The 22,231-nt window shown below is 43.0% G+C and overlaps 1 protein-coding gene and 1 pseudogene across 3 annotated transcripts in view; one reads left to right on the top strand and one right to left on the bottom strand.

The window, feature by feature from the left end:
- ATP7B (ATPase copper transporting beta) overlaps positions 1-22,231 on the bottom strand; it is a 98,180-nt gene that overhangs the window by 48,768 nt on the left and 27,181 nt on the right. For all 3 annotated transcript variants that reach the window (XR_010787192.1, XM_066583661.1, XM_066583669.1), the window contains one exon: positions 16,723-17,923. Coding sequence is in view for 2 of the 3 variants with exons in the window: in XM_066583661.1 (XP_066439758.1) it covers positions 16,723-17,923 (1,201 nt within the window). In the remaining variant the exon portion in view is untranslated. The remainder of the gene's footprint in view (positions 1-16,722; positions 17,924-22,231) is intronic.
- On the top strand, positions 160-6,951 carry LOC136616898 (protein spinster homolog 1-like; annotated as a pseudogene).

Here is a 22,231-nt window from a genome sequence, read left to right as displayed (position 1 = left end):
CAGCAGTTTCATCTGATTTTGTGACAGTCCGAGCTCTTGTGATTATGTGCCGGACTAGTAGAATTTCTGCACTGTATGAAATGAGCTATAATGACAGTAATGACATGTTTTACAGTTTCCCATCTTGTGTCTCCGCAGTGTTCGCACGGCTCCGTGAACATGGCGTCTCCCTCCAATTGTGTACCATCAACCATGATGGATGAGGAAAAAGCAATACACTCTCATCCACATATAATGGAGGAAGAAAACCCAATAGAGACCGATCAACATGGACCAGATGAAGAAAAGGGCGAAAGCAAAGAAATGCAGGAGGAGCAAGCCGGACTCTCCTACATACGCTGCGTCATCACTCTAGCGATCCTTACCTATACGAGTCTAGTCATCTACATGAATCGCGGCATTACCGCAGGTAAGTGGAGAAGTAGACAGGTTAAAACTGGTTCATAAGGCCCAAAGCTATGAGGGGTCTATAATAGTACAAAGAATATCTTCACACCAAATGGAAAACCTTATCACATGGAAACTGGCAGCATTCTTGTCACTTTCTACATTAGTTAATATAAAGAGTCTAACATTGACTTGCAGGAATGCTACCTTCCAAGAGGTGGCCCTGCAGAAGTATTGTTCCATCTCCCTTATGTGCATATTACCCAGAGGAGCAGCATGAATGGCTTTATAAGACCTCATGTCCACAGGCATAATTCAATCCCCGCGGCTCCTGCACATGAAATCTGCAGATCAATTTTCCCATAGGGAATCTTTGACCATCCACGGTTAATTTAACAGCCACGGCTGTGATTTATCTCAATTTGCAGATTTCACACGTAGGGAAAAAACGAAGCATGCACCATTTTAACGTGGGATGGGCACCATTAATGGGTGCGGGAGATCCGCAATACATTTGCGGATGCACCGCAGATTTGAAGGTTAAATTCAATTAGGAAAGTAGAGAAAAAGCTGGGAGGTGGGGTTGGGTTTTTTTTCACGTGTGGATGATCTGTGTACATCTGCGTGTGAAAAATCTGCGATCTCCCGCATGCAAAAAAAATACAATTTAAAGATCATCAGCTGTGGAGATCTGCACTAAATATGCGCGGACCGTATTATGCTCTCCCTAAAGAGAAAAGATAGCATTCCTGACCCTTAATATCCACAACATGTTTTATTGACTTCTCCATTTAAAAATTTGTAAGTTACATAAAAGCTGCGATTGTGAAGACTCAACCAATATTCCAGATAACTGGAGTGGGATGATGTCACAGAGGCACACGGATATGACATCATCATGGCCTGGTCTAACTGGATCCATATTGGTAGAGTACACATAATGGCCTCCTGTCAATGTTTACTGTAAGCAAAATGCAAAAAGTGATGTGGACGGGAGGGGGTTAAACAATTCAATATATCACCTCCAGCCATAATTCCTTACATTGTCACTTTTTCTCTTCCCCTCCCTTTTAGCATTCATCTGCAGCTATATGCTGTTCGCTCACGTCTTTGGATATTTGGGCGACCGCTACAACCGCAAATACATCATCAACTACATCATGTGCGCAGGAATCGCCATCTGGTCAAGCGTTTACTTATGTGCGACCTTCATCCCTAATAAGGTAACGAGAAATTGATTGGAAATCAAATCACTTAAGGACGACTCTTCTTCAGATAGAAGATAAGAAACTACCTAACATTAGTCACAAGTGTGAATGTGCTAGAATGGCCGTACAGTTGAGTGTTCATCCCAAGAAGGAGATCCATCAGATTACTGCGACTGAGGATGTATGAGCCTTAGGGAACCAGAATTGTACAAGGGTATTAGTGTATCTTGACGCCACCAGGAAGTCCTGGTGGAGTCAAGATTGACAGGGGGTGACGCCCCCTGTAGCTGATTGGCTGCACAGCTCAGGTCCTCTCAGGTCCTGACAGACTAGTAACATAACGCTGGCCTGCAGCTATGGCTCTTCGGGACCGCCACTGCAGGCGAGGATTGTGGCAGCATAAGCGGTGAGCACGGACGCAGGGGAGGATAGGCCCAGCGTAATAACCCTTCCCCGCTGTCGTACCAGAAGCCGGCACCCCGGTCTGTGTAACACCACTGAGCGCGATCGTCATTACTCAGGACACAGAGTGCCGTGAAGCAGGCCCCCCACCCCCACATATTAGTACAATTCCACTGCACAGCAGGGAGGACAGAGCGGCGGCCCTCCACTAACTTAAAAACGCTGTGCACACACACAGGCGCAGGGAGCCGGCAGCGGCGCACACAGTCACTTACATGCGTCCACCCCCACCCCGCCTAAGGTGAGCACGGAGCCTACATCGGCGTCCGACTGACAGAGGTTGCGGGTGCATAGACCTCCAGGAGGAAGAGACCTTGGAGGCTATGGCGTCGTGGCAATGTCACATCAACAGGTTAGGCGGCAGGGGACAGGCATTTCGCTGTGAAGGGGCTTCTCAGTTACATAGCAGACCTTTAGCACCTTCCAGGACCTTCTGCTCTTTTTTTTTTAATCATGAAGTTTTTATTGGTTTTCTAGATCATGGTTTTACAATTATGCATTGGTATAGTTGCAGTTTAACAGAGATTATTATGAAAGCATGTGTAGTGTATCTCATACATTTCTGAGTAGAAACCAGGACCTTCTGCTCTTGACCCTATCAGGAGCTAGGGGTGTGACAGGGGCGTTTTCCCTGTCAAACCTCAGCTTAAGGTGGCATCAAGATACACTAATACCCTGTACAAGTATAAAGAAATGAGTCAAGAGAATATAAAAATTCTAGAAGGTGTATTCTGAAGCACTGAATGCCGTACTTTGCAAAGCTTAAGTGAACGGTTTGCCAAAATATACCCCGCCATCCCCTCAGCTGAAGGCCTGCTCCTCGGCCACTGCATTACCACTTCTCTGCATAACCAGGTCGACTTGTCATCAGGTGAGAGAACTTCATTAAAACTGACTGAACATTTGCCGTTTACTATCTTCACAGTATTTCATGGTCCTGATAATAAGAGGATTGGTTGATGCCTTAGAGTCCAGTTTTACCACCATCGCCCCCTCCATCATTGCGGATCTCTTTGCGGCAGACAAGCGCAGCCGAATGCTATCTATCTTTTACTTAACCATACTGGCTGGCAGGTGAGTATCCATATATGTATGTATGTGTATATATATATATATATATATATATATATATATATATATATATATATATATCTCTGTAGCACATTTATATTATTAATTGAATTTATTGATATTTATTGGAAATTCTAAGCACTTCCTTTCTATTGACAGTGGCTTGGGATACATTGTTGGAGCAAAAAGTAACAACCGCTGCCGGTGGTAACTTTTGCTGGGCACTGCGGGTAAGTAATAGATCACAATGTATTATTTTTAAGGCATTTAGACTATCTGGATATCACAATTCTAATTAATGAATGGCACATTTATTGTCCCTTATATTCCCTAAAGAGATGGGAAAGTTATAGTTAACCTCCGGCTTTTGCGATATACTACAGATTATAATTGTAATTCTTGTGTAGTCCTAATGGAACTGCTTCCACATTTCTAAGTTTATTGCCCAATTAAAGCCATATGTGGTGACTTGTACTTTGTGTTGATCCCATTATATGTGACATACAATATCTGCTTCTTCCATACAGATCATCCCTGGTTTGGGCCTGATTGCCGCCCTCCTCATGATATTCTTCATCAAGGAACCACAAAGCGGAGCTATAGACAAGAGAAAGAGCAATACGACACTAAACTGCAATTATTGGGTGTCGGACGTGAAGAAACTATTCAAAAAGTACGTATTTTCTGTATTAAGATTGTTATCAGCGATCCTCTGCATGAAATTTTGTAATTTTTCATTACCCCGTGCTTCTTCTTTTAACTCTCTGCAGTCAAAGTTTCGTGTTTTCCAGTCTTGGAAACTCTGCTGCAGCATTCGCAGCTGGCGCCTTAGGTCTCTGGGCTCCCACTCTCTTGGCCCGTGCACGTACCCTGCAGGCAACGGAATCTTGTCAGAGTGCACTGTGCGACTATAACAACAGGTATGTATTTATTCACATTGTGTGATCCAGATTACAGAATTGCTTCTCTTCAGATTTGAGCCTTATATAGTCATCTAGGGATAGGACTCTGTTCATATTTGAATTGAAGGCACAAATTCAGTTAGCTTTGCAATGTCATGCTTACCATCAAATAAGCAGATAACATAAAACATAAGTCGTACTCAGCTCTTTGACCCTCATTTATATGTTCTCTGAGCTTCTTTACTAACCTCCATAACACTTTCCTTTGCAGTACCATCTTCGACGTGCTCACAGTGATCTCTGGCATCCTTGGAGTTGTAGCAGGTGTGGAGATCAGCAAAAGATTCCAAAAAGACAACCCACGCGCAGGCCCATTAGTTTGCGCATGTGGCATGCTAGGCTCCGCCCCCTCCCTGTTTTTGTCTTTGGTTCTTGCGGACATCAGTCTTGTGGCCACCTATGTAAGTACTTAATGTGTAGACTGTTATCCATTTAATGGATCTGGGATAAAGGAGGGATGTTTCCAGTAGAGACTTAGTACATGGTGGGGGAGATCTTTAGATGGTCACATGTAAATTGTAGTTGATGAATGGATTAAACATGACTGATCTTACTAGTCTTGTCCTCAGTACACTGTGTATAGACCTAGGGATGTTTCAGTCTTGTGTTCAGTACACTGTATATAGGCTTACGATGGGTTTAGTCTTGAACTCAGAAGGTCCAGCACTTATCAAGAGGTTAAGGATGGGTTTAGTCTTGTTCTCAGTACACTGTATGTGTACTGAGAACAAGGACGGGTTTAGTCTTGTACCTCACAAGGTCCAGCACTTACCAAAAGGGTAACAGATACATTCGTATACTTGGCTTCCATATGTTTCTTCTCTGCAGGTCTTTACATTCATTGGACATACATTAATCAGCTTGAAATGGGCCATTCTGACCAACATCCTCCTGGTGAGTTATAAAAAGTGTGGATCTGATATTTTAGTCAGATTTTTGTTTGTCCTGTGCTACCCATTGGATACCAACTGCAGCGTTGACTTGTTTCTAGTATTTTGTCGTTTTCATATGCAGTCACTTTGACAGTTCTTGTTTTGTTGAGTTCAATTACTTCCTTTTGCCTACTTGGATTATTCTTGTGTTTCAGTATATTGTAGCACCGAAACGGCAATCTACAGCACAGGCCGTGCAGATTGTACTATCCCACCTACTGGGTGATGCTACTAGTCCATATATCATCGGAGTTGTAAGTCGTTGTTATATATTGTTTCCTTAGTGGTACATAAACATACTACTTTTACCACTAGAAATGAACTTAAATGAACCCCAGGCAAAGCTTTATACTGTGTTATGATCCATGTCTACATAAAGCACTTACACAGTACACAGATAACACTGAAAAGTATACACATATGATATCAATAGGGCTCATGTACAGAACCCGTATAGAATGTATACAGACGTTCTATGTCCAGGTTATGAATAGCTTGCTTGTATATAGCAACAGATCTCCAAAGACCAAAAGTCCTGGAGCAATGTAATAGAATAGATTATCTGGTGACGGAGGCTATCACAGTGAATCATGTCTCTAAACTCCAGCCAATGTCTAATATCAGGGCTGAGAAAGTTAGAACTAGCGCTGCTCACAGATTGCAGGATAGAAACTCCTCTACTAAATACATTGCGGCACTTCTGCTGCCACAACCCTTCAAGTTACCACATTTCCTAACAAGTATATATTTGCTGTTGTAAGGAACAATATGTATTCTTAGTTTTTGAACTTTACTAACTATATATTATATATATTCTAAACATATAAACATATATATCACTAACCAACTATCTCTTCTTATCCTCAGATATCGTATTTCATCCGAAGCGGAAGGCCAGAATCAACTCTACAAATATTCCGCAGCCTCGACTATGCCCTCATGAGCTGCGCATTTGTGGTAGTCATCGGAGGAGGTTGCTTCTTAGCCACTGCCATATTTATTGAAAGAGACCGTAAGAAGGCAGAAATGGATGAATCTGAAGGTACATCTAAATATATAAAATTGAATGTATGTCTGTGTGCGTGTCTGTTTGTCCTTTATGCGCTACTACACCATTCATCCGATCGCCATGAAACTTTGGGAAGTTGTTGAGTACACTCCTGGGAAGACTATAGGCATAGTATATTTATGCTACCATAAATGGCGCGCGTGCGTGCATCGTCGACAGTTACGACCCCCCCACGTAGATCGTTCGATTTCCATCATTGCCACTAATTCTCTCACTTCCCAATGTCATAGAAACCTGAAATTTGGCACGAGCATTGATTATGTCATAAATAGGAAAAGTTAATGGGTCCCAACTAGATTATTCAATTCTATGCGCAAAAGAATTAGCGTCCAAATTTTATGTACGGAATCTAGCGTCCAAATTTTATGTACGGAATCTAATTTTCTCGCTTCCCAATGTCATAAAAACTCGAAATTTGGCACGAGCATTGATTATGTCATAAATAGGAAAAGTTAATAGGTCCCAACTCGATTATTCAATTCTATGCGCAAAAGCGTGCGGAATGTAATTTTCTCACTTTCCAATGTCATAGAAACGGTAAATTTGGTACGAGCATTGATTATGTCATAAATAGGAAAAGCTAATGGGTCCCAACTTGATTATTCAATTCTATGCGCAAAAGAATTAGCGTCCAAATTTTACGTACGGAATCTAATTCTCTCTCTTCACGGTGTCATAGAAACTCGAAATTTGGCAGGAGCATTGATTATGTCATAAATAGGAAAAGTTAATGGGTCACAATGAACTGCACTTTCAAAGTAAGATATATTCCGGAAACAACTGAATTATCTGTTGCATCAACAGGCATGTTCTCTATTCTCACCACTGAACTTGACTTTTACTGGACTTTCCGCAGTTGAGTATACATCCGCTCCATTAAAGGCAGATTCCAAACGGTCTCTGTTCTAACCACTGGGCTTGACATCAACCGGACTTTCCCCAGTTGGATATATTCATAAAAAAAAGTGAGTCATCCACTGCATCGATTATTCAATCCTAAGCGCAAAAGTTGGCACGAGCATTGATTATGTCATAAATAGGATATTGAGAATGCTGAGGTAAAATAAAAGCTGTGCTGTGATTGGTTGCTATATATTATACCGCTGAGGTAAAATGAATGCTGCGCTGTGATTGGTTGCTATTTTTTATATTGCTGAGGCAGAATAAAAGTTACGCTGTGATTGGTTGTTATTTCTCTTACTGCTGACGTAACATGAAAGCTGCACTGTGATTGGTTCTTATATTTTATACTGCTGAGGTAACATATAAGCTGCTTGTGATTGGGTGTTATATATTATAAAGCTGAGGTAACATGTAAGCTGCGCTGCGATTGGTTGTTATATATTATACCACTGAGGTAACCTAAAAAAGCTGCGCTGTGATTGGTTGTTATCTAGATATATAAAACGAATGTATGTATGTCTTCGCAGCAACGCGCGACGGGTAAGCTAGTACAGAAATATGTTCATTGTCCTCATATGTCTCTTGCAGAATTAAATAAACCTTGGGTTTACATTGGCTCTTTAGGCACAAATGTAAAATGCAGCATTTTTATAATTAGTCTACCTTGTTTTCTAAAAACTGTCAAGCAACATATCTGATGTTAAGGGATGCTATTATGATATCCATATGTATTCTCAGTATGACTATGTCAATTTCTGGACAGGGACATCTTATTGGGTACGGGTTGTGAATAACAAACTGCCTCTACAGTAATATTAATCCTCATTTCTTGGGTCCATTCTTTAGAAGACTAGTTCCATCCTTATGTCTGCTTCCTGCTTAGTACTGCACATTATCATCTGCATCTCCAAGACAATTACATGGCAGCCACCACATTAACATCAGATGACCTACACTTCAGGAGGAAGAGATAGATTTCCAGCTCCATCCCAGCAATGGATGTCACAATGAACTGCACTTTCAAAGTAAGATATATTCCGGAAACAACTGAATTATCTGTTGCATCAACAGGCATGTTCTCTATTCTCACCACTGAACTTGACTTTTATTGGACTTTCCGCAGTTGAGTATACATCCGCTCCATTAAAGGCAGACAGTCCAAACGGTCTCTGTTCTAACCACTGGGCTTGACATCAACCGGACTTTCCCCAGTTGGATATATTCATAAAAAAAAGTGAGTCATCCACTGCATCAAGATGCAGATCCCAGGCTTGGCCTCCATTCTTCCCACTGGACTTGACTTCAACTGGACTTTCCACAGTTGGATATATTCATAAAAGAAGTGAGTCATTCACTACATCAAGAGGCAGATTCCAGGCTCTGTCTCAGCTCTCACTACTGGAATGGACGTCAACCGGACTTTCCACAGTTGGATATATTCACAAAAGAAGTGAGTTATCCGTTGCATCAAGAGGCAGATTCCAGGCTTGGTCTTGGTTCTCACCACTGGACGTGATTTTAAATCGAACTTTCCACAGTTGAATATATTCACAAAAGAAGCGAGTTAATAATTGTAGACTCCAGGCTTGGCCTTGGTTCTCAACACTGGCTTTGACTTTCAACCGGACTTACTGCATTTGGATACATTCACAAAAAAAGGATGTGAGTAATCTGCTGCATCAATAGACAGATTCCAGGCTTGGCCTCTGTTCTCAACATTGGACACTCACAACCTAAGGGAGGTCCACAGCCTTAAGGGAGGGCAGTCCATCAGCCATAATTTCCAAGAGGTTTCCCTCACAGGAAGGGGGGGGGGGGGGGTCCTCTCCACTGCATCAAGATGCAGATTCCAGGCTTGGTCTCTGTTCTTACCACTGGACTGGACTTCAACCGGACTTTCCACAGTTGGATATATTCATAAAAGACGTGAGTCATCCACTGCATCAAGAGACAGATTCCAGGCTTGGTCTCGGTTCTCACCACTAGACGTGAATTTAAAATCGAACTTTCCACAGTTGAATATATTCACCAAAGAAGCGAGTTAATAATTGCAGACTCCAGGCTTGGCCTTGGTTTTCAACACTGGCTTTGACTTTCAACCGGACTTTCTGCATTTGGATACATTCACAAAGGAAGTGAGTAATCTGCTGCATCAATAGACAGATTCCAGGCTTGGCTTCTGTTCTCAACATTGGACACTCACAACCTAAGGGAGGTCCACAGCCTTAAGGGAGGACAGTCCATCAGCCATAATTTCCAAGAGGTTTCCCCCACAGGGAGGGGGGGTCCTCTCCACTGCACCAAGATGGAGATTCCAGGCTTGGTCTCTGTTCTTACCACTGGACTGGACTTCAACCGGACTTTCCACAGTTGAATATATTCATAAAAGTAGTGAGTCATCCACTGCATCCACATGCAGATTCCAGGCTTGGTCTCTGTTCTCATGACTGGACATAACTTCAACCTTACTTTCCACAGTTGGATATATTCACGAAAGAAGTGAGTTATCCGCTGCATCAAGAGGCAGATTCCAGGCTTGGCCTTTGTTCTCAACATTGGACCACTCACAACCTAAGGGAGGTCCACAGCCTTAAGGAAGGGCAGTCCATCAGCCATAATTTCCAAGAGGTTTCCCTCACAGGAAGGGGGGGGGGGGGGGGTCCTCTCCACTGCATCAAGATGCAGATTCCAGGCTTGGTCTCTGTTCTTACCACTGGACTGGACTTCAACCGGACTTTCCACAGTTGGATATATTCATAAAAGACGTGAGTCATCCACTGCATCAAGAGACAGATTCCAGGCTTGGTCTCGGTTCTCACCACTAGACGTGAATTTAAAATCGAACTTTCCACAGTTGAATATATTCACCAAAGAAGCGAGTTAATAATTGCAGACTCCAGGCTTGGCCTTGGTTTTCAACACTGGCTTTGACTTTCAACCGGACTTTCTGCATTTGGATACATTCACAAAGGAAGTGAGTAATCTGCTGCATCAATAGACAGATTCCAGGCTTGGCTTCTGTTCTCAACATTGGACACTCACAACCTAAGGGAGGTCCACAGCCTTAAGGGAGGACAGTCCATCAGCCATAATTTCCAAGAGGTTTCCCCCACAGGGAGGGGGGGTCCTCTCCACTGCACCAAGATGGAGATTCCAGGCTTGGTCTCTGTTCTTACCACTGGACTGGACTTCAACCGGACTTTCCACAGTTGAATATATTCATAAAAGTAGTGAGTCATCCACTGCATCCACATGCAGATTCCAGGCTTGGTCTCTGTTCTCATGACTGGACATAACTTCAACCTTACTTTCCACAGTTGGATATATTCACGAAAGAAGTGAGTTATCCGCTGCATCAAGAGGCAGATTCCAGGCTTGGCCTTTGTTCTCAACATTGGACCACTCACAACCTAAGGGAGGTCCACAGCCTTAAGGAAGGGCAGTCCATCAGCCATGGTTCCCAAGAGGTTTCCCTCACAGAGAGGGGCGGTCCTCTCCTGCGTGCTGAATTCTTTGACCCTTTGTAAGTGACAGGCCCATCAACATCAGCATCAACCAGGGCCACATTTAAAGACTATTGCCCTGACTTCTGAAGGCAATTTCTACATTTAATATCTTGTGTGAAATTAATAAAGAAGTCAGTATATATTAAGATGTTCTGTATCTGAGCCTATTTATGCATCCTAATAGTATTTACTACTTAAGAGCTAAGGCAGTCACCCCATCACATAATCCACCAGGGGGACTTTTAAAAGTAAAATTGTGAACCAGATGTCTCCATGGAGCTCTTGCAAGGTAAATGCACAACATAATCTTTGCTTCTTTGTGTGCTGCTAATATCGTGTAGCTATTTTGTGCAGAAATATCTAATGAAGTACAACCTTTTGATCGGTTTATTATATCCTGATTTATTACACGTTTTTTCACGCAAAGACAGTTATTCTAAGCATACCAGTGTTATTTTCTGGATTATAGTGTGAGTTAGTCAATAGTCCAGCTGCCTGTCCACAGCTGTTGCGGTATCCCGTGGCGGAGATCCGCCGCCTGGGAGCATAAGCCTGCAGATGGATCTCCATGGTCAGTCTATCTGACAGATAGGCTGACTGCAGAGAATCGCAGCAATTCGCAGCATGCTGCGATTTGCCAGCCGTGAGCGGAGAATTGGTATAATTCTCCGCTCGTGGACAGAGGGGGCTGTGCTTTCCATAACAACGCTATGGAAAGTGTGCATTGCGTTCCCCCGTGGTTGGATTATCGCCAAAGGGAACACAAATCAATAACGCTAGTGGACAGGCAGTCTTCCTCTTCAAATCTCCATAAATTTAAACTGTATATGGTATTGTCACCATAGGAGTCTCCATTTATAGAGGGCCCGTCAGCTCTCCTGACATGTCTGTTTGAGTAGTTGTTTTCCCCATAATCTGGAGCCTTTTCCTCTTATAATTCTGCATTGTACAATTCCTCTTTTGTTTACCTGAAAAAGTATGAAAACCTTGACGAGTAGGCATTACCAGTTCCTTCATTAGTAAGTTGTGGAATTGTAGTCTGACACAGATTGGAAACTACCTGAGAGTTTAGCACATAAAGACCTAATAACATCAAAGGTCGAAACATCGCAACTATGTTTTAATGGAGGTATAAAGGTATTTTATTATCTCTGCATCGTGCTGCTGCTGTGGACTTCCTTCTTGTATAGTCCACCGTTATATTATTCCCTTGTTAGTTTTCTCTTAGGACAGATATATGCTTATCCCAGGCAGGCTAAAATTCACTTACTGGTGATTTTTCAACCATATCTGCTGTTTGTCCAAAGCACCTACTGCTCCTAATATTTTCTGGCATGGCTTCTGATCTTTCCCCCAATTAAAGAACCACTCCCGTGATTTTTTTAAAAATTCATTCATGATGTGGCTGACCCCCAGGGAATATACATTGTCTAGTTATTTTTCTGTCTGAAACTCCTGGACTCTTTCTCCTCACATGGTCATGTAATCATAATTCTGAACAGCTCAGATTTACTTGGGTTCATGTGTTCTCAAATTAGTCACACCTGTTCTTCAGAGGGTAGCACAGAAATTCCTACCCCAGTTACTGATGGTGAACACACAGTTATAATGAAGAAGAACACAGCTCATGCTGCAGACTGTATACTTAGGCCCAGTGCCCACGGCCGCGCCGGGCTCCGCAAGCGGAATTCCACAGCAGAGTCTGTCACAGCGCCCCTCCAAAGACCCTATACTCACCTCCGGATCCGCTGCCCGATGTCCCGCGCCGGCACGCATGCGCAGTACAGTGCACGACGCGCGGGCAGTGTCATGTGACACGCCAACAGCATCACATGACGCGCCGGTAACGTTATTTGATGCGGGCGGCGGTGGTCGGGGAAGTGTTTTCATGGAAGTGTTTCTACTGTGCTACAGCAGAAGATAGCGTGATGGACGCCTTCCATTGACTGCAATGGAAGCCGTCTGCGCATACGCACCACGGCAAATAGAACATGCCGCGGGTGATTTCATGGGCTGGAATGCCATGGTGGAATTCCGCACCGTGAGCATTGTGCTATTAGGTTCAATAGAACCAAATAGCTGCGTGGGCAACGCCGCGGATTTACACCGCGTGATACGCGGGAGAAGTCCGCCCGTGGGAATTAGGCCTTATGGTTTGTAGCTTGTTTATGTGACTGCAGACTGTAATGGCAGTGTCTTCTTTGCAGCAGAGATGGTACAGTCTCTAGCTGCTAATGGAATGCTGGGCTGATGTATCATGGGGTTGCTAGCACAGAATAATAAAAGTGAAAGCAGAAATCTCAGCATGAAGATGGTGCCTGATAAGCATCAGACAGGAGTGCAACAGGCTCTCAGGTGAGGGCTGCAAAGATGGAAAACGTGTTTTTGCTGGAGTGGCCCTTTAATTTCAGATTGTGCCCCCTTTGTTGATTGTTACTTTGCGGAAATTCAGATCAGTAATATCCACAAATATTGAGGACCGTCTGTTCATTTCCAAAAAAATCATATAAAAGGTTTTCAAATAGCAGCAGAGAAATATGCATGGATTAACAGGTTTTCTAATATTGTTCCACTTTTAATGGTTTCTATGAAAAAGAAAACAATAATGAGCCAAAAATACATGGTTCACATTCATAAAAGGTGGTCCTCAAGAACTCATGTCAGAAAGAATGGACACATGATGGGATTCATAGTGCAGCTGGATGGGTGTACTATATAACACCTATTGTACAGCCAGTAGTAAGTAGTAATAATGAACCTCCAACTGTAGTGCAGTCTTTTCTCATGGACTGAATTCAAATTAGTAAATTTGAGTTCTTCAGGCACTCAAATCCTTTAATCCCCATGTTATATCATTGAACGTCTTCAAATGACCTTATTGTATGTATCAAGTATTAGGCTGCCTGTCCATGGGCGATTTTAACTGGGTTTCCCGCGGGAAATGCAGTGAATGCTTTCCATAGACTACTATGGAAAGCGCAGCCCCGCTGTCCACGAGCGGAGGACCATAGCGATTCTCCGCTCACGGTATTTAAATCGCAGCATGCTGCGAGTCTCCGCGGTGCGCCTATCTGTTAAATGTATTAATTAGCTGTATATTTTTACCTGGCCTTTCACTTTCCTCCCGATATTGTTCTAGTGTAAGGCCAGAACAGGAAATTTGCCACATCCATTCTTCACAACCTAAGGGCTCCTTCCCACGGACAGATTTCCACGGCGTTGCCTGCAGCTATTAGGTTCTATTGAACCTAATAGCTCAATGCTCACGTGCGGAATTCCGCACCGTGAAATCACCCGCGGCATGCTCTATTTCCCGCGGGTGTACGCGCGGACGGCTTCCATTGCAGTCAATGGAAGCCGTCCGTCACACTATCTTCCGCTGTAGCACAGCGGAAGATAGCGTGAAACCGCTTCCCCGCTTACCGCCGGCGCGTCATGTGACGCTGCGGCGCGTCACGCCGAAGCGACTTGCGGTACGTAGGACGCCGGATCCGCAGGTAAGTATTGGGGTCTCTGGGAAGCGCCGAGGCGGAGCCAGTTATGGCCGTGTGCAGCCGGCCTAAATAAGAAAAGTAAAGGAGTTGCAACTTCAATAAATCAATCCCAAGTGTGAAAAAAATCTGCGATACAGATTTCTCAGAAACCATAAAGCCTAGGGAAAGGATTTGTATATGGAGAAGAATCTACTTCACCTCTATGTGTATATACTGAGGACAATCTAACGCGCCTCTATGTGTATAGCCTGAGGACAATCTAATGTTCCTCTATGTGTATAGACTAAAAAGAATCTAAGTCACCTCTGTGTGCATTTACTGAGCAGAAGAAAGTGCCCATGAACTGCAAGCAGGGAGCATGCCTTTATGGCCAAGAATGGTCTGCGACCTCCAGTCTGGGGGTACATTTGAATAAAAAGGGACGTTACCTTTAAGGGTAAAAAAAATTAGGAGAATGGGAGAGGTGGTACATTCTGCAGAGAAACATCAGTACATGCAGCCTGAGGAGAATCTAACGCTGCTGTAGGTTTATACATCCTTTATTCCGCAGTTTCCTGGAAATAACCACGACTTTATAAAATTTTCAGTGCGAACAACACAAACACCTGTATTAAAGTAACTCCCATGAAGCCGGGAATATCAGCTAGTACTGTATGACACCCTAGTGACGATATCGCGCGTGTGCGCTAAAGTAGGCTGCCGAAATTTCAGCATTTCCTGCTAGGCAGTGAATGCTACGTCACTAATAGCGTTCACTGCCCTGCAGGAGGTGAACTATAGGAAAAGAACACTCCAAACTAGCAAGAAGAGGATCCAGCTGGCTGGAGGTGAGGTGACCAGGAAGACTGCAGGAGCCAGGAGAATATGCGGTAAGAAGACTGACGGGAGGGGAGGAATAGGTAAGCAGCCTTTTGTTCGAATAATAAAAAAATATAGGTATAGAACTTTGTATAGAACAGCTTTGCTAGATACTTTACATCAGGGACTGTACAGTAATGTGGTAAACCATTGCATTATACACAGGTAGAATTCTCAATGCAAATCTAAAACTACAATATATGTTATAAGCAATGAATCACATACATACATACGTAATATTACAGCGTTTGTAACAAACCAGAAAATTAAAATATGGTGTTATTTATTTTGTATGGTAAACACTGTAAATATACAATGCCAGTATCACTATTTTTTCTTTTTTCACCTAAAAAAAAAAGTTATAAAAAGCAATCCAAAAGTCATATATACCTCAAGATGTTACCAAAACTATAACTCTTCCTGCCCAAAACAAGACCTCTTATAGCGCCGTCGCTGGATAGAGGAAAAAAATGTCATGGGTCTTATGTTGGATGCGGTGATGCAGATTCAATTGTTTTTCTTTTCAAACATGTTTTTAATTGTGCAAAAAAGTCGTAAAAAAAAAAGAAAAAAAAAAGAGTTTCTAAATATAGATAGACCATGACAGTATAAATGAAAAATAAAAAAATTGATATATGGATTATTTAGGAATCAGGATAGTTTTATTGGGGCGAAAAAAAAAAAAACGCAGCAAAAGCGAGTCTTTGCTCTTGCGATTTCAGCATCAGTGATGCTTTATCTTGAGAATAATCTCACATTGCTGCCGCCCACGATAAAAAAAATCCTGCAATTTATCATGAAAGTCAATAGGACTTCTTAATGTTAAAACCACATTGCACGAAAATTGCAAGTTTGTGTGTTGTGAAAAAAAAAAAAAAGTAGCTGAGACCTGGGAGAAGGGGGCACAAAAACAAACAAACAAAGACATGCTCCCAGGTCAATTTCCCCCAGGTCCATCACAGCGGCTCAGGCCCCTGTAGCTTTGGAACCACGAAGCTGAATAAATAGAACTTTTTTACCTGGATATTTATTACCATTTAAATTCGAGTAGGATATCACTCAAAAGGAATACATGTCATCTATCAAAATAACCTTAAAAAGGGAACCCATCTAAAAACTTAGGCCTCCTTCCCACGAACGGATTTCCACCGCGTAATTCGCAGCGGAAATCCGCTGCGTTGCCCGCTGCTATTAGGTTCTATTGAACCTAATAGCGCAGTGCTCACGGTGCGGAATTGCGGCCGGCTGCGTCATGTGACGCGGCCGGCGTGTCACATGACATGGCGGCGGTGGGCGGGGAAGCGTCTTGCGGGAGCGAGGACGCCGGATCCGCTGGTAAGTATGGGGTCTCTGGGGGGCGCCGTGACGGGCTTCGCCTCGGAATATTCCGCGGCGGAGTCAGTCACGGCCGTGTGCAGCCGGCCTAAGTGTAAAGATATATGTACATTGTACAAATATAAAACCTCATAGAAAAAAAAAAAAAAAAAAAAAATACTGCAAATCTATAAAAACAATGATTTCTGCCGGGAAAGCACAGCTTCAAAACCCACGGCACGTAGCCGTGGGTTTTGTAGCAGCTTGGCCGCATGCTGGGGAATCTGTGCCGGCTAATGGCGGCTTTGCCACGACTGATTGGCTGTCCCATGTGGATGAGATTTTTGACAAATCTCGTCCACATGGCTTATTTGCCACAATGAAATTCCACACGGAATTTCCGCAGCAAATCCGCCCTATGTGAACCAAGCCTAATAGACATTAACGGGTTAAAGTCATAGTTACTAAACTGGTTAAACCCTTCAGAATCTACAAACAACTGAAAAGACAATGGTTTAATACGTGGACCAGAAAATAAGTAATAAATAGCACCTACCAGAAATAAGAGTAGCATCAAAGCCCATATCCTCTATAGCTGCTCTTAATTCCTCAGCGTTAGTGTCTGTCTGATTATAGAGTACTGTTCCCATCCCTTCAGCTAACGACACGGAGATGGACTGTACACTTTTTCTTCGAGAGATCGTGTTTTCAATCGTTGACACACAAGATCCACAAGTCATTCCTCCAATACTAATTAAAGCTGTCTTTGTGGTGGTCCGTGGACTTTGTTTAGTAGGCGAATGAAGGGTTGCTTTGGATCCTAATGTAGGACTCAGTTCATCATCTACTGGAAGGGTGACCTTAAAATGTCCTGGTGGAAGGGTTTCAATTGCTTCTTTTACTGTCAAAAGGCTAGTAATGCCCTCAGTATAAGATACTACAGCAATTTTGTCCTGAAGAGAGACTTTAATATTGTGAACCCCAGGGAGTTCAGAAATGGATCCCTCTATGTTGCGCACACATGATTCACAATGCATTCCTTCAATATGAATAGTTCTGGTATTTGTGCCGCTGGTAGTTCCAGCAGATTTTGTAAGCTTGAGGTCTGTAGAGATATTTTGTAAACGTTCTACGTCAATCATGCCGAGCTTTGCTGGATCTGGTTTGCTTTTGATAGAAGCCACAAACCCCATATCATCTATTTGTCTTCGAAGGTCATCCGGTTGGATGTACTGTGGGCAGTAAACAATTATTGCTTCCTGATTTGTAAGAGAAACTTTTATTCTTTCTACGCCTTGAATTTTTCCAACTTTTCCTTCAATTGTATTGACACATGACTGACACGTCATACCCTCTATCCTAATTTTTACTACATCCACTTTATGATGAATGCCTTTCAGAGAGGTTGACGGTTCTTTGCATTCCTGTAGATGGGCACCAAAACCCATATCTTCAATCTGCTCACAAATGTTCTGAGGAGTTATTTCAGAAGATATGTAACATACTGTGGCATTGGCTTGATCAAGGTAAACCTTTATGCTGACCACACTTGGTATCATTGAGATCCTTCCTTCAATGGATTGGACACAAGACTGGCAGGTCATACCTGTGATTTCCACCACAACCGATGTAACATCAGGGTTTGAGTAGCTGAGGTCATCGAAGCTTCCTTCATAGCCTCTGTTGTCGAAAGCACATTTTGGTTTTCTTGGTGGTGGCGTATGATTGGTCTTGGGAATGCCATAGCTTTCAGAAGTCTGGAAAATTTTAATTAAAAAATACATTAGTCATCAGTATGATACTTGGAGGTCAACAAAAGAAGGTCATATGTCTTCTAGCGTAACAAATGGTCTATAGGATCTTAACACCAGAGAATAAAGAGTAGCTCTACAGCCGTTGATTTACCATGTTAATGGCAATTCACAACTCTCGAGCACTATAATGCAGAAGACAACTGATTTGTTACAAAAATTATGGATTTTAACGGTTTATGGCTACATAACTCTACAAACAAAGTTGACAAACTTTGCAAACACATGGATATTGCATAATTTATGTTGTTATTGTTGCAGTTGCATTTTGGGAATGTAGCTCTGAGTTCAGAACAGTAATCCCAATGTGAGCAGAGCCTTATCCTTAGGATAGGTAGACCAACTATTGATGACAGGAATCCTCTGCCTGGGACCCCTGCCGACCAGCTGGTTGCTATGCCAGTGTATGGAGCTGAAAGCAGACGCTTGGTATACTCTGCAGGGACCCGAGCTGGTATTGCAGGCACTGTATTGGAACAGTAGCAGTATTTCAAAGGTGAAGTATCGCGGGACAGATGGCTTCCATTGACTGCAATGGAAGTGGTCCGCACCATTTTCCGCAATGAATAGGACATGCTGCAATTCTCTCCCGCAAGTGGGGGAAAAGAAAGAACAAGAATCAGTCGATTTCTGCTCGTGGGCAGGGGAGAATCTGTAAACATAACATGTCTATGGACGGCTATTGCTGCGGGATTCACGACGGGTGTCTGACCTCGAATCCCACAGTGATTATCTGTTCGTGGGCATTCGGCCTAACTATGTGTTTGTACACAGTTTTCAACTGAATGACAAAAAGTCTGACCATAGTCTTTATTTGTTGCCTATGGTTGCAATCTTTCAGTACTAAAAATAGTAGGCAGAAAGACTTACAATATAGGAACATACAAAATTGAGTCACAATATCATGATCAACAGCTAATATCCAGAATAACCACTGTGTGCCTCACAAACAACTGCTAGATGGGTTAGGAGGGACTCAAGATACTAGTAGGTTGTGTCAGGTATCTGGAGCTAAGGTAACTGCAGTGCATCCCATAGTTGAAGGGTGAATGGGAGAGGATCTATAGAGCGAACCCAACAAACGTGGTGGTCGCACAAATGCTCAATTGGGTTCAAGTCTGGGGAATTAGGGTGTCAGGGAAATACTTGGAAGTCTTGGTCGTGCTCTTCCAACCATTGTCGGTCAATTCGAGTGAAACAATGTCTTGCTGGAAGATCCTATCTGCCCCAGGGAAGACAAACAGGATGTATGGGTGTCTGCGATCTGCAAGAATGGATTCATAACCAAATCGGTTTACAGTGCTTTCCACATGGATGAGCGGCCCAGAGAATGCCAAAAAAATAAAAATAAAAAATCCTCAGACCATAACTGTGTTGCCACCAACTTGTGTTCTTCCAGCAATGGTTGCAGGGTGTTTGTTCTGAGGTTTCTCATGCAACATTCCAGTGTCCATCTGTTCAGTGAAGCAGAAAATATGACTCATTGGAGAAGGCAACTCTTTGCCAATCAGCGGTGGGACGGTTCTGATACTGCGGTGCAAATTGAAGCCTTTTCCTCCAATGCACCTTTGCTAGCAGACATAGGTGCAGTAACCATCTGTCTGCTTTGTAACCCCGTATGCAGTAGAGTTCGCTGAACTGTTTCATACACATGTCTGGTAGCCCTTGCTTAATTTTCACGATGAGCTGCTCCAATGCAGCGTAGCGGTCGGCCCTCATGTGTCTTCATAGCAGACTTCACCATTTACATCAATGGCACGTGGTCTTCCACAGTTTGCATGCCATTTATTCACAATGGTGCCATTTGGCCCCTCACAAGATACTTTCACCATGGCAGCACACGAACAGTTCACAAACTGCGCTGTTTGGCAAATAGTGACCCTTGGCCCAAAAGCCAATAATCATCCCTTTACAAATCCGATAAATCACTTCTTTTACACATGACGAGTGATATGTGAGCAGACAGCCTATCGCACACCTTATGTGCCCACCAAGCCAGCCCATGACACGGCACCTCCTTCATAGGCTACGCGCTGCTGATCTCAAAATGTGATTCAACTGTGTACAGGAGCACATTATTTTCAGAATAAGCTGCAGACTGCACATGAGGTGTAACACAATTTTCTGGTCGTTACATAGCTTGAATCCTGAAGGATTCTCCATTGTACCCTATGCAGGGTGTACATCTGATTCTCAGTTCTCCTAGGACTGGTGGGAGGAGCCTGGCCACAGTGCGTGCCCTGCTCTACAGATTGTACAGCAAGAACTGCAGATTCTAGTCTCTAAATGTTGGTAACACACTGATACAATATGATTTTATTTCTGTGTACAGCAAGAATGACCAATAGTGATGCGATTTCTGTAGCTAAAACACCAGTAGCCAGTGACTTACTATTAGCTTGCATGCAGCATCTTTGTGAGGCTCTCCTCCCCTACTCCCTCTCCCCTCTATACATGTCAATGAGCAGGATGACATCCTCCTCCCCCACTCCTGTTCTAAGATGGTCCATTTAACAGTAGGCAGTGGACAACAAGCAAGGAGTAAGAGAGCTCCCTATTGGCCAGCACTTTATAGTGATTTTTTTCCGCACAAAAATATAATTTTGGGTAAATAAGGTAAACGGCAGTTTTACTACTCATCATATTGGCTGTCGTGTAAGCACAAGTTGTTTGAAAAGTTGGGGTCTATTTATTGCAGAATCAAACATTTTAACGAGCATTATGCTATAATAATATAATAATACCATTTTAAGAGACGATGCTGTCCGAGGATTCAGACCTCCCTGAAAAATTCAGAGCAATGTTGAGCCCTTGGCTGGAGTTTTAAAAACGCCTCTGATTTTCAGGCTTTGTTAACCTAAACCTCATACCACTAGTAATACCTCAGGACAACCCCCCCCCCCCCATCCCCCAATTTAGTCCTCTGGTATGTATCTGTGAAACTCCCCCCCCCCCCTTTTTTCCTCTTACCTTATTTCTTCCTTGTCTCTCTCTTCTCTGTTAAATTCCTTTCTACTAAGCTATCAATATTAAACCTATATAGCGTTCAGTTTGGTTGTGTTAGGAGTTGTAACTAAGATATTACCTCCTTTTGGTTTGACAACATGGATGTCTAATTATGCATTTCATTATAATAACCTTAACGGGATCCATAGATTAGGCAATTCGTTGGATGTTTCATACAATTTATATGGTCCTGTCAGACCTACTTGATGCTTTTTATTTTGATCCATACGCAAACTTTAATAAAAAGTGAACAGAATACCATTTTATACACCTATTACAGTATTTACATATTTCAGGTTCACGTCTGAGAAAATACCTACGAAGAGTTTGAAATTACACACTAATCTCCATTTGGCATTTAAATCTATTGCTTCACTGCAGAAAATTAAACATCTCCATGGTGTAATATCAACCATATAGTTGAGATAGGAGGGACAGGAATGCTCTCAGGGTGTTTTTACACAGGTCGTCCCAGAGAGGATTGTTCTTGGGCTTTAGCACAGGAATGACCTTCTCTCAGTGATTGTCCCAGCCTGCCTGCCCCCATTCACAGTAAACGGGCAGCTGCTCATAGATGAACGACTGCCTGTTTACGCGGGCGGATCAGTCATTCAGTTTTTATGCCTGCAGAAACTGAATGACAAAGAAATGTATCATTTGTCGTACAGGCGGTGCATGCACACTGGAATCTGAATGATCTCTAAACCCATGGGAGGAGGGCCCTTGGGCAGTTTTCACATGACCGAGAAAATCGCGCGACATTTGTGCATTGCGAGACGCACAAATATGAAGAAAAAAATAAAAATACATCTCGACATGTACTATCTTTGGATGTGCCCTCGAATGCCTCATTGCTTTCAATGGGACTGGCACAGCATCGCACTCACGTGCAAGGTGCACATGAGTGCACTACAAGGTTTACCAATTGAAAACTACTTCCCCGAAATGATGCAAGGCAGTTTTAACACAAAAAACGTCTTGCAACCACAGTGACATCACACATTGGTGAGCGCAATATCGGACAGAGTTTTGTGCGCATCGCCGTTCCGTACAACTTTGCCGTGACAGATTGGCCACCCTGTGTGGATTTTTGCAATCTCGTCCACAAGGCTGACTAATCCGGGGATTAGGAGCCGTGGGTGGATTTGAGGCAAGGAAATTCCGCACTGAATTTTCGCAGCAAATCTGTCCCGTGTGAACCCAGCCTAAAGGCTATATTCACACAGCAGAATCCACTTCTAAATCTAC

The sequence above is a fragment of the Eleutherodactylus coqui genome, chromosome 1, assembly GCF_035609145.1.
Source record: "Eleutherodactylus coqui strain aEleCoq1 chromosome 1, aEleCoq1.hap1, whole genome shotgun sequence".
Taxonomy (NCBI): Eukaryota; Metazoa; Chordata; class Amphibia; order Anura; family Eleutherodactylidae; genus Eleutherodactylus; species Eleutherodactylus coqui.
The sequence above is the reverse complement of the archived record's forward strand: the minus strand, read 5'-3'. Positions and strand labels throughout refer to the sequence as shown.